The sequence below is a fragment of the Trachemys scripta genome, chromosome 17, assembly GCF_013100865.1.
Source record: "Trachemys scripta elegans isolate TJP31775 chromosome 17, CAS_Tse_1.0, whole genome shotgun sequence".
Lineage (NCBI taxonomy): Eukaryota > Metazoa > Chordata > Testudines > Emydidae > Trachemys > Trachemys scripta.
Genome location: NC_048314.1, coordinates 11,499,756 through 11,512,121, shown reverse-complemented (window position 1 = coordinate 11,512,121; position 12,366 = coordinate 11,499,756). Strand labels below are relative to the sequence as shown.

Below are 12,366 nucleotides of genomic sequence, written 5' to 3'. Positions count from 1 at the left end.
GGAGTTCGTAACTCAGAGGTTCTACTGTACTCCAAATGCACTGCTCCCCTATCATTTGAGATATAGGGACATCTGATACTTACCTAGGGTGTAGGACAAAGAGTTGAGCAGCTCCAGTTGCATCCAGTTGAGGGCAGTGGCATGCATATACAGCAGCTGTTATACTGAGGGTGTAATCCTGCAAGGTGTGGCCCCTATCTAGCAAAGCACTTAAGCACATGCTTAAATTTAAACACAGGGGTAGTTCAATAGGACTTAATGGGGTGAGTGCCATGCTTAAAGTTAAGCATGGGCTTAACCTGTTTGCTGAATTGGGGCCAGAATGTTTAGCCCCTTTCAGGATCTAGCCCTAATGTCTCCCGAGACTGTCTCCTTTGCTAATTTATCAGCATCCTATGGCAAGCTGTGAAGTTGCTGCAGCACAGAAGTATTTCAGATACAAATAGCATTTGTTATTCCCTTCCCTCTGGTAAAGTGCAGCAGGCAAAACACCTCACTCAACCTGCCAAGAACCAAATGTGGGACACAAGGAAAAATTATTGGTGCATGAAGCTAAAAGAGATACGGGACTCATTTCTTTACTGCAAACAATGTGTTCTGTAATTTCTCTTTCTTGAGGCTGCATTTCTGATGGCAATAGTTTACAAGAAGGAGCATGGGGGAACACTGGGTATGTGTGAAGGATCTCTTTAATTTATCAAATATAAGGGGTAAATTGGAGGTGAAGAGGTTAGAACAAAGGCCTTGTTGGTATTCCAAAGAAGGTGTTTAGAGCTGGTAATTGGGAGTCAGAATCTCTGGATTCTTGTTTCCCCTCTGCAACTATCATCTTTGCAAGTCAATGTCCCTCTGCAAAATAGGGATAATAACAATTTTGTTCTCTGTAAAATCTATCACCCATATCTGAATACCTTACAACCGTTATCTTCGGAGCGGTCAAGTACACACCTGATTTTTCGCTATCTTTATTTCAGAAACAAACGGGGATAGTGGTGCTTAGCTACCTCACCGAGGCGTTGAGAGCTTCCATTTATGTTTGCAATGCAATTCCAACGCCTTGGATCAAAGCTGCTGTCTTATGGGCAGCAGAAGTATAGAATATAATTAGCAAACGTGCAGCTATCGGTCATGATGAAATTAAATGTAAATTCAAACATAGGTAACTTCCATTTAACACAATGAATTGGCCTCTTTTTGCTACAAAACCTCAGAGTTCTAAAAGAAAGAGAATTACAAGGCAGGGGACGAATTTTAAACATTCAGGCCTGAATTCTCATGTACACGAAGACTGGCAGTGCAAAGGGACTGTAATTTGGGTGTAAATTTACACTCACTAAAGCCAAGTTTACATTAGCAAAATGGTGTGATGGAACTTTACTGTAACTGAGAAGTGGGCCCTCAACATGCTGTTCATATTGTGTTGACCATTCATCTTAACTCTGATCAGTATCCCAGTCACCTTCCACTCAGATTCTTTAAGGAACATTATTCTGGCAAACTGTGCATGTTCACATGAGATATATGAATTTATAAGGGCCTGGTATCAGACCTCTGTGCCAGGATGTTCTCTACTGAATACATCTGCTATATTATAAATAGGGATCACTGGTTCTTTGTGTTAAGTATTATGTGCCAGTTATTATTAAGTATTTATATTACAGCAGTGCCTAGAGATCCCAACTGACTGCAGGGCTGTATTTTCCTAAGTGAGGTACAAACATACAGCAAGAGACAGTCCCTGCCCCAAAGAGCTTACTGTCTAAACAGGCCAGGCAGGCAAACCACAAGGCCATCCTTCAGTCTAAGGCATTATTATTGTGCCAGTTGTTATTTTGGGTTAGATTTGGGATTCGGGCCCAAGGGCTATAAATCTGGGGATGTCCCTCCCCTCTTTTGACCCCCACCCAATCTCTGCAAAGTCTCTGGGATGGTTCCAGGATAGGGCCAGATCCAGAATGCCAAATTACACATTAATTTGAGACTTGAGGTTGTTAGCAGTTAGATTTAATAGACCTCGCAATATTGCCTTAAACACAAAATAATCCCACTTAGTAGGTTTTTATGGCTTCCGCGGGGACCAGCCCTGTAGTGTGTATTAATGTTTAATGCCAAGCAACATCTTTTCAGCAGCTATGGGGAGAAAAGACACTAATAAAAATTTAACTTGATTGTGATATAATTGTCTAGACTGGTGGTGAAAGTCATGTTATTTCTTCTTCCTTTGCCCCGACTTCTGCTCCTTGCTCTGAACGCTTTTTCTTCCAGCCTACCTGGTTTCATCCAGAACCCAGGTTTGCCCACTTCTTCCTACTGTCTGGGGGGGATCTGGTCCACATGTTGATTAAGGTCTGGCAACTGATGACTGTTTGGATGAAGATCTGTATGCAGTTAGGAATCACCCAAGCTCTTTTCATCATTACCCCAAGCCTGACCTTAACAAACATGGTGGAGGGTAGATAATCATTCTCTGTGTGTTCCTGTCTTTGGTCTGCTGTGAACAGAGACAACCAAAATACCGTGAAACTCCACATCGGAGAGAGTAGATGGGTGATGTGACTGAGGACTATTACAGTCATTCCACCTAGCATTCCACAATGGACATGAACTGGACAGGGGATTGGAAGTCAAGTATCACTCCACTTTAATACAAAAAGCCCATTCTCCCAGCACAATAGGAATTCAGTAGAAAGAAGAGGGCTTAAAGAACTGATCCAGGGAGGCTGACAAATGAGGTAGTTACTGGGGGATTCAATAACCAAACAGGCATAGTTAGGTCTATGCGTGCAGTACAGCTGATCATTAGTGGAGACAGATGCTGATGCTTATCTAATGGAGAAGGAGGGTGAACTTATAACTTTTCATTGTTTGATTGAAGCGTATCATTTGTGCTCATAATCTGAGAAACAGAGGTGTGGCCTGAACAGATGACAAGAAGCTAGGCACTCCGTCCTGAGTTCTAATCCTGACTCTGAACCCAGGATCAGAAGATATCTAAGAACATATGAGTTCTTCTCATCCAGCCTCGGACATTAACTCTCTCAATGGCACCGGGCAAATCATTCATCTGTCTTTAGTCTTACTATTAATTACTATTGTGTGCAGAGCACAAAGCAGCCCATCAGGATCAGGGCCCATTGTGCCTGGTGCTGTAGAAACATCTCAGAAGCCAGGATCCCTGCCTCAGAGCACTTTCAAATAGTTAAGCAAAAGAAGGAGGAGATTATGTTTGAAAACAAAACAAAACAATATTTTGCCATTTTTATTGAAATTTTGAAAAAAATAATAATTTTTGAATTTGAAATGGAAAAATTTGAATTTGAAATTTTCAGCCAGCTCTATTTACATTCTGGGAAGAGACAGGACAGGAAGAAGGAAGACGGGAGAGAGGAAGAAAGGGGGACACAGGTTACAAGGATAACCTCCTGAGTTCTGGTACAAAGTGGTACAGAGTACGTCCCGTTGGGGCTGTATTATTATTTCCATCTTTATTTTAATCACTTCCTACATTCTGTTTATTAATTTGTCTCATTCTTGCCTATTTATTTTAACCTCTGCCTATTTCTGTTGTTTTTTTCCTGTTAAACATCTGCCTATAGTGTTTCCGTGATATTTTATTGAAACCCCTTTTTCCATTTTTATATACATCGGTGTAGCTGCCTACCCAAAGACTGTACCCAACTGCTCTCGGTCACTCTGTTTCTTCTCCCTACCCCCACCTCTGTTTCTCTATCTGCCTTGATTTCCCCATGCTCCCCTACCTGACAGGAGCGTCCTGAGCTGTCTGGAAAGTATTTGGAAGATTACACATGTTAAGGATAGCCATGATATTCATAGCATCATAGAAGATTAGGGTTGGAAGAGACCTCAGGAGGTCATCTAGTCCAATCCCCTGCTCAAAGCAGGACCAATCCCCAACTCAATCATCCCATGATATTGAGCAGCAGCATGGTCTAGTGGCCATGAGACTTGGGTTCTGGTCCTAGCGGTGCCATTGACCTTCTGTGTCACCATTAGTCACTTCACCTCTCGCTCTATGCCTGTGTCTCCTCTTCCACCCTTGATTGGTTCGTGGATGTAGTTTGCTAGCTCTGACACACAGACTGTCTGTTGCTATTGGTTTGTGCAAAGCCTAACATTATCTATCTCGGGACGGCTATGGAGCACATCTCTGTAGTATTGGAGCGCTTCATGCTCAACATCTTTGTGAGGCGGGGAAGATTTAGCCCCATTCTGTAGACGAGGAATTGGGGGCACAAAGTAGTTCAAGTGACATGTCTAAAGTCACACAATGAGACAGGAGAGGCAGAGTCAGGAATTGATTGCAGGTCTCCAGTCCAGAGACTTAACCTTCCTCCTCACTAGGCCCGCTCGGCACTACCACAAGACAATTAATAGTAATATTCCACCACAGTAACTGGAGGGAGGTTCAAACCTGTCCAGTGGAGAAAGCTAAAAGAGACTGTTCTAGGGTGATATTCATTGCCTCTCTTATATTTAATGCCTTCATTTTTCATGTGGTGTAACTTTAGCTGGTGGGGAATTGTTCAACAGAACATTTTAAACAGGCTACACGGAGTGTTTAGCTTTCTACGGTGCCGCGGATCTCGCTTGCAGCAGCACAAACATATGCTGTGCACACGTGCAGACTCCCACATGCTCCCGTCACACACTCACCGCCACCAACGCCCAGTCACACGCTGGATTTTGCTGCACCCGCGCAAACACATACACACTCACAATCACATGCTGTAGCCTCATGCCACTCTAACACATGCCTTCCCGATGACATAAATCCATATTCACACAAACACCATCACTTTGGATCTCTCTCTCTCTCTCTCTCTCTTTCTCACACACACACACACAGGCACTTTGTGTGTGTGTGTCTCTCTCTCACACACACACAGGCACTCTCTCTCTCTCTCTCTCTCACACACACACACACACTTTGGATCTCTCTCTCCCTCTCACATACACACACAGGCACTTTGTATCTCTCTCTCTCTCACACACACACACACACCCACCAGCACTTTGGATCTCTCTCTCTCTCTCTCACACACACACACACACACACATTCTGGGAGTTGTACCTGTGCATGGCACACATGTCACACTCATATACAGCCCCGCTCATACATATCCCTCTTCCAACAAAAGCTTATACAGCTGGAATTTAGAAAAGAAGACTTTGTCAGTGATGAATAGATAATTGATACAATCTGGGACCATGTTGTGCCCTCCTCCCTTGTATCTTTGTCACAAAACTGAAAGGGTAAGGACCATTCCTGCTGTGTTCCTAATAACCCCATTCACTCTCCACTAACGTAAAGCCAAGCATCACCCAATAGGGGGCATAGTACCAATGGTGTGAGTGGGGAGGCAGCAAGATCTAATGGTGAGAGCACTAGGATGGGAGTTGCAAGTTCCGCCACTGACCTGCTGTGTCTTGCCTAGACTTCAAGCTCTTCAGGGCAGAGCTGTCCCTTACTACATGCATGTGCAGTGCCTAGAACAATGGGGCCTTCACCTTAATTGAAGCCTCTATGCACTACTTTAATAGAAATAACCAAATAATGGTTCATTTGCCCCCGCTCCTCAAAGGCCTAGTCTGTCAAGCCAGCTGCCTGGTGTGATCTTTATCCTTCAAAGTTCTGCAGGATTGTTTTTTGTTGTTGTCTCTGAAAACAGGATAATTATTTTATTTTATTTCTCGTTTTTTGGCATGACTTTAAAGTAAGAGCTCAGGTTGCATGGAGTATGGATTACAGATCATCGGAGATAGATGAAAGCAGAAGACACATTTATCTGGCACTGCATTAAAGGGATGATAAACATGTAATTGAAGCCTGGGGTGCAGCCACCTTGTGCATCCGGCCTCCTCTCCCCACTGCAGCATTGCAGAGAACTTCCCCGAGAGAACTAACTGGGGGAACAGGGTGAGGTGCATTTAGGTCCTGACCTAGCTGTTTCACAGGGCAATGCGTGCTCTGAGAGAAGGGATAAAAGCCCCACAGAAGTATATATCAAACAGTGAAATACAATCAGATACCCAGAACCACAATACAAGTAGACTGGGGGCATTTAAAATCTGGTTTAAAGTTTGTTTTCATGTTGTGCCACATATTTGAAATAATTAACAGCAACCAAAAACATTTCTATGATTACATGTGTAACCATTTTTCTTTCTTCTCTCTCTTTTTTCTTCTATTTCTTTCCTCTGTTCTTGCTCTCCTCTCTCTTTCTTTCCTCTTCCCCTCCCTTCCTCTCTTCCTCCACAGGACTCCATAGAATGGAGCAAGAATGAGAGGAAAAAGGCAGACAGAAAAGCATGAACTGGAGGCTTGTTGAGTTCCTCTACTTCCTGTTTATATGGGACCATATAATAGTACAGCCCTCCCACCAGGAACCAGCTGTTACCAACCAACATGTCTCCAAGGAATTTGATTGGCTTATTTCAGACAGGGGGCCTTTCCACCACTCACGGAGCTACTTATCCTTTGTGGAAAGACATCGTCAAGGATTTACAACCAGATATAAAATATACAGGTATGTTGGTTTCTTACAGAGCTCATTGCTTTGCAGCCAGTGGGAACTCTGAGGGGTCACTCTTTCAGTCACAGTAGATGCTGGTCATTGGTTGAGACCCGCCAATGCCCTCATTCAGTCTGGGAGTGCTACTTGACTATCTGCTGCCTTTCGTTAGCAATGACATCTGCTTCAAAGACTCAGATACAGTAGATGTAAAGCTCTGACGTAAGCAATGAAGGTGTGTAGGTACCCAGGTGATTACCACAATATAAAACCAATGTAGAGAGACAGACAGGAGCTCAGGGGAGAACCTGTCCGATGTGCATGTGAATGTGTCATATATGGGCAAAGATGAAATACATGGACACACAAATGAGCACATCAAAACGCATCTAGCACTGTACCCACGAACTTGAATGCAACTCTATATGCAAACCCAGCCATCTGCCTATTGTACATGCATTCACAAGCTGACATATCAATCTATACAATCACAGAAATGTCAGGGCAGGAGGGACCTCGCAAGGTCATCTAGTCCATCTCCCCACGTTATGTTTAAGTATACCTCGTACAGACACATACCATCATTCCAGTTTTCACACAACTAATATTTACCTCTAGAAGTACTACCCACCCCAAGAACTCCAGAAACAAGTGACCCCCCCAAATCATGAGATTGGGTTCAAAATCAGGAGACTTCTTTTTTAACAGAAATAATAAGTGTTGGGTTCTTTGTATTTGCCTTCTGCTTTCTAAGCCTTTAGGCTTCATTCACTGTGTGTTTTCAACCTTGTCTCTGCAAAAAACTTATTTGTATTAATGGAAGCTGAGATTCTTATGCAATCTCTTGTTTACAGAAGCTGAGGAAACAACCCCACCAAATATTATGATAAATGCGTGAGAGGTGGTAGGGTTCCTATACACACATGTGGATAGGCCCCAGTATACAATTGCATAAGGCACCAATAAACACGCCAATACGAACAAATAGGTAGGAATGTAACACCGACGTAAAGGTAGCTCATTGCACTCACACACAGTAAAAACAAAAAAGATGGAGTGCACACACACACAATGTTTCCTAGGAGGCATTATTCCAGAAGCATCTGCAGATGTAGAATAACCCCACAATTTACTGGCTGAGACCCTGCACTGCGCCTCCAGCAGGTATGGCCCATAGCCTACAGACTCTGTTCTACCTTCCCCATTCAGAACTTCTCTGGGGGAAGAAGCAGCCTCCCGCTGCTCTAGTTTTTGCTGCCCCATTTCCCCCATGAACTCCACATCTCCTTGCGTCAGAGAACACATGTATGCTGCAGGGATTCCATTTCTGCTCTTGGGACACCTTCAGCACCCCCAAGTATATCAGGGGCTTCAAGGAGAACGGTGCAGGGCTGCTTATGACTCTTCTATGCAGGGACTGCTCCAGGAGAACTCTCCCTGGCCAGCTAAGGGGCTTTTATGGCCCCGTAGGCCACCCCACTGGTATAGAGGGTCCATGGTGGGAAGGAGAATGCCTCCCACTTTATGCCTGATACGTGCTCAAACACCCCCAAGTATGTCTATACATATGCACGAGCATAAATCAGTGAACACCCACAATAAAATACACATAGACAAGTACAGGTGAAATGTGCCATGCATTCCGACATTATTTTATATACTGACTTTGTGGAGTTAAATAATGGCGCTAAATGGGGGCGTGGGGTTAACAGCGGAATGGGGGAGGTATTAAGAGGCACCTAAGGAAGGGATACAAGTTATGTTTTCAAATGAGATAGGAAATGAGATGGAAATTCATTGAGGGATCACGGGAGACAAGAAAGCCCTTTGCAGATGGCAGAGATTGCAGAGGAGAAGGCTCTCATACCTAGAGCAGTGAGATAGTGTGACTGAGTTGATGAGACGTGGCAGGGTGGAGAGTAGCCAGAGAATCTCTGTGATAGACCCCAACAAATCCATAAAGGATTAAGGAAGCTGAGAGCAGTTCCAAACCAGACCCTCAAATGCATAGGGGAAACAGTAATGGATCTGTTTGTCTGTGATGTTTCTAAGGCATCTGCCACCATAGTATCCCAAAGGATGGGGATGCTTCTTTGAACATGTGAGGATGTGGGCAGTACGTTCTGCAGCTGCTGGAATCTAGAGAGCTGGGATGATGTCATGATTCACAAGACATAGAAAACGTGAGGTGGGTCAGAGAGTTCAGAGCTAGGGGATAATGACACGGTTATGGGCAATGGAAGTAGTTCGACGGTGTGAGTCAAGAAAGGACATGAAAGAGTTGGAGTTGTGGCTAAGTCTTCTCCCCTTGCCCAAATATCAGACACAAATCACCCCAAGGACAAGTTCTTCCGAATGAGCAATAATAATAAATCACTATATTGCATGCAGGACACTGAGCTCTGGAATTCTACCCTCTGATTTAGGTTAGGAGCCTTTGAAGAAGCTGAGCTCTTTTGAAAATCCAGGCATCTGTGTCAATACTGGAGTTGCTGGGAGCGGCTCCCTTTTGAAAATCTGCTCCGCTTGGCCTTGATTCTGCTCCCGCTCAAGTCACTGGGAAAAAAAACAAAAACCAAAAACAATCTGCCGTTGATTTGAATGGAGCAGAATCAAGCCTTTATTTAGCTGTTCAACTGGGTACTGAGGACTTTTTAACAATCTGGTTCCAATTGTGGGTGTCGAGCACTAGAAAATCGGGCCCATATTTCCAAATCTTCAGCAGGTATAAATCAGTGCGGCCCTTTTAAATTCAATGGAGCTATGCCAGTTTATAGCAGCTGAAGATCTGGCTCATAGCCCTCAAATCATCCAGAACATAGTGGGTTGTTAGCATTAGGGGTGGGCAAATCTCATTTTGCAGGCTCCACAATCTACTGCACAGGTCTGCAAAGCAAGCTGGAGTTCACAAAGTATCAAATTCTGGTTTAAAGACAAGTTTCCTCCTCAAGGGTGATTTTCCCACTGCATCTCCAAAGCCCGGTGTCGCTAGAATCCAAATCAGCCATCCCGACCCATGAATTTCGAGTGGGTTCGAAATTAGGCAAAAAGGAGCTCACCCGTCCCTAATTGGAACACTGTAACTTGTTTAGTGGTGATTTCCCCAGAGTGTCTTGCTGTGAGGAAACATGGACACAGCACATTAGAACCGTGTCATTTACATTGAAAACCCTCAGAGATAAAGCCACTGCCAATGTTACGCAGCGACGTCAAGCAAAACACAGGATTTTCTAGCGTCTGCAGCCAACCTCACAAAAACCAGCCCCTCGTTCGCCCCTTTCCTGCCACAGCTGAAGCTCAGACATTTACTAGTAGGCCAAGCGCCTTACTCCAGTTGGCAAAGGCATCCAATGCAAAAGGACTCTTTCCCTTCTGCAGAGTTCCTATGGAACTGAACAGCCACTGATATTCTTTCCATAGAATTTTTAAACCAGCCTCTAGAATTCTACCTTGGCGACATAATTCTCTGTTACATTCTGTAGGTGGATAGAACAGATCTCTCTCTTTATTCTGTTCTACAGGATTTTAGGGTAATTTCCTTAGAACCCTGAAATGATTATTTTGCTTGTACCCCTTAGTTTAGGTCTGTATCTCACCTTTGGTCTTGAGAGGTAGAGTGAAGATATGGAGAGCTGTTTTGTACTGAGCGTTGGGTCATGGACAGTATAGATAAAGGCAAGAGATGAAGAATGAGCATTATTCAGAATCAACTCCATGATAATGAGGCGGGTTTATGGTGCGGTTGAGGATGGAAAATGTTGCACTGATGACTGTCCTATGAGCTGTGATAATGTGGATGGGATGGCAGTGCTGATTTGTGGGCTGTCTGCATAGTCATCTAGGTGGAAGGGCACACAGTACTGGAAGCACAGTTTAATGTTTAAAGCTCAGGAATAAGAAAAATCTGAGTTCTGTTTGTGGTTCTGCCACAGATTTCCCATGTGGCCTTGGGCAAGTCACTTCACCGCTCTATGCCTCAGTTTCCACACCTGTAGAATGGAAATAACAATACTTGCCTACTTCCCAGAGCCATTCCAAGGCTTAATTCATTAATGTCTGTAAACTGTTCTGAGATCTTTGGATGTCCAGTGCTATAGAAAAACAAAGAATAATTCTTTTACTGAGTGGCTAATAAAGGACTGGCTTGATGGGGAAGCGGGGGGCATAATTGGGAGAGGAAAAGTGGAATTTCAAAATGCATTTATTTATTTCAGTTCCTAAGGAAAAAAGAAAAACAAAAAGTTTCCATTCCAACCTCTAGACACTTTATCATCTCTTAAAATCACGTACATCACCATACAATAAACACTGGCAAATTAAATGGTTGACAATACAAAGCTATTTTGTTACATAAGCTAGTTACAAAGAGGGCACCAAGTATATAGAAGAAGAAATGCAGGATTAGTTGTGGGTTACAGTGAACAGATTAATTAGAGCTGGTCAGGAGGAGGAAAGCCAAAAAAAACCCCAAATCAAAAATAAATTTGAAAAAAGAATTCCTAATTTTTGTTGAAATTTCAAATTTTATTTAAAAAAATGTAAATATTTCAGCCACCCTTTATATTCAAGATGTGATTCGGAAATAGTTTATAAAGAGTTGAGAAATGATTCATAGATGCCACATGCACGTTGCAGACACTAATGTGTGTGATAGCGATAGTTATAAGCATATCAACAGATGGTGTTATACATGGCTGTAAAGCAGGGTTATAAGCAAATCTCTAGACTCTATAACAATCATTAAAATATCTATGAATAATGCATTAACCCTTTATAGACTATTTATAAATGCCCTCAGTATGAAATACGATCAACATTTCAACCAGCTCTATATTATAATATTAATAAGCCATATCAATGATATGTAGACAGTCAACTTATCTGAGATCTTCCATAGCTCATCAAATAGTTTCATTGTTAACCTGAGATGGGCCAGAAAATCATTCCAGTTCTGGCCCCTTTGCTCTGGGTAAAAGGCCCGGAGTGGCATAAATGTGCTCTAAAAATCCCTGGGAGCATTGTGGGTGCTCAACAACTCTGAAATCCGATAGGAATTGCTATATCTAATGTTAGGCTCTCAACATGGTTCCATTTTGGCCAATGCATGCCCGTGGCTAGAGGAAAAGGCATCAGCAAACCAGAGTTCTGTTCAATTTTGCTATTGTCATCTTCCTGGCCCATTCGTTTGTTCATGTCACTCCTCTTTTTGAATCCCTTCACTGTCTATTGCATCACATTTAAACTATCGGTCACCTCCTTCAAGACTCTCCATAAATTTTATCCTCCTTTGGGTTGAGTTACACGTTGGTCTCCCTGCCACCTGCCTTGCTCATATTCCTATTCTTCTGAGCCTGTCTGCCACTCTCCCCATCAGTCCCCTCCCTTCTTTCATCCACACAGCCCTGTGTGCATCATCCGACATCCCTGGAGTCATCCCCAAAGCCCTATCCCCTTTACTCTCTGTCCGTCTTAAAACCCACTTCTGCTGTGCTGTCTGTAGAACATCTCGTGAATTTGTATAGAAAATCCCCTGTATTGCTCCACATCCCCGACCTCTGTCTACTTGTCTGTGCAGCCGTCTTCAGACAGTCAGTTCTTTGGGACAGGGGCTGTCTGACTCTTCCTCTATGTCAGAAAAGTCTCTAGCTCATGACGAGTGCTGCCACAAACAAACAGAACAATCATCAACGCCCTGGGTCTCTTTGGGTGAGTCACCTCACTGCCCTCTGACTCAGTTTCCCCATCTGTATGTAACCCCAATGTAACTCTGGCCCTCTCTAGTGGTGGCTGTCCACAGAGAGAGAGAGAGTTTGATGAGCCTGCGATAGCCTT

At 43.5% G+C, this 12,366-nt stretch overlaps 1 protein-coding gene across 1 annotated transcript in view; it reads left to right on the top strand.

Moving 5' to 3' along the window:
- Nucleotides 1-12,366, top strand: part of BRINP1 (BMP/retinoic acid inducible neural specific 1) — a 92,861-nt gene that overhangs the window by 22,645 nt on the left and 57,850 nt on the right. Inside the window, exon 2 of the mRNA XM_034793712.1 lies at nucleotides 6,282-6,549. Within this exon, the coding sequence (XP_034649603.1) occupies nucleotides 6,332-6,549 (218 nt within the window). The 5' untranslated portion in view covers nucleotides 6,282-6,331. The remainder of the gene's footprint in view (nucleotides 1-6,281; nucleotides 6,550-12,366) is intronic.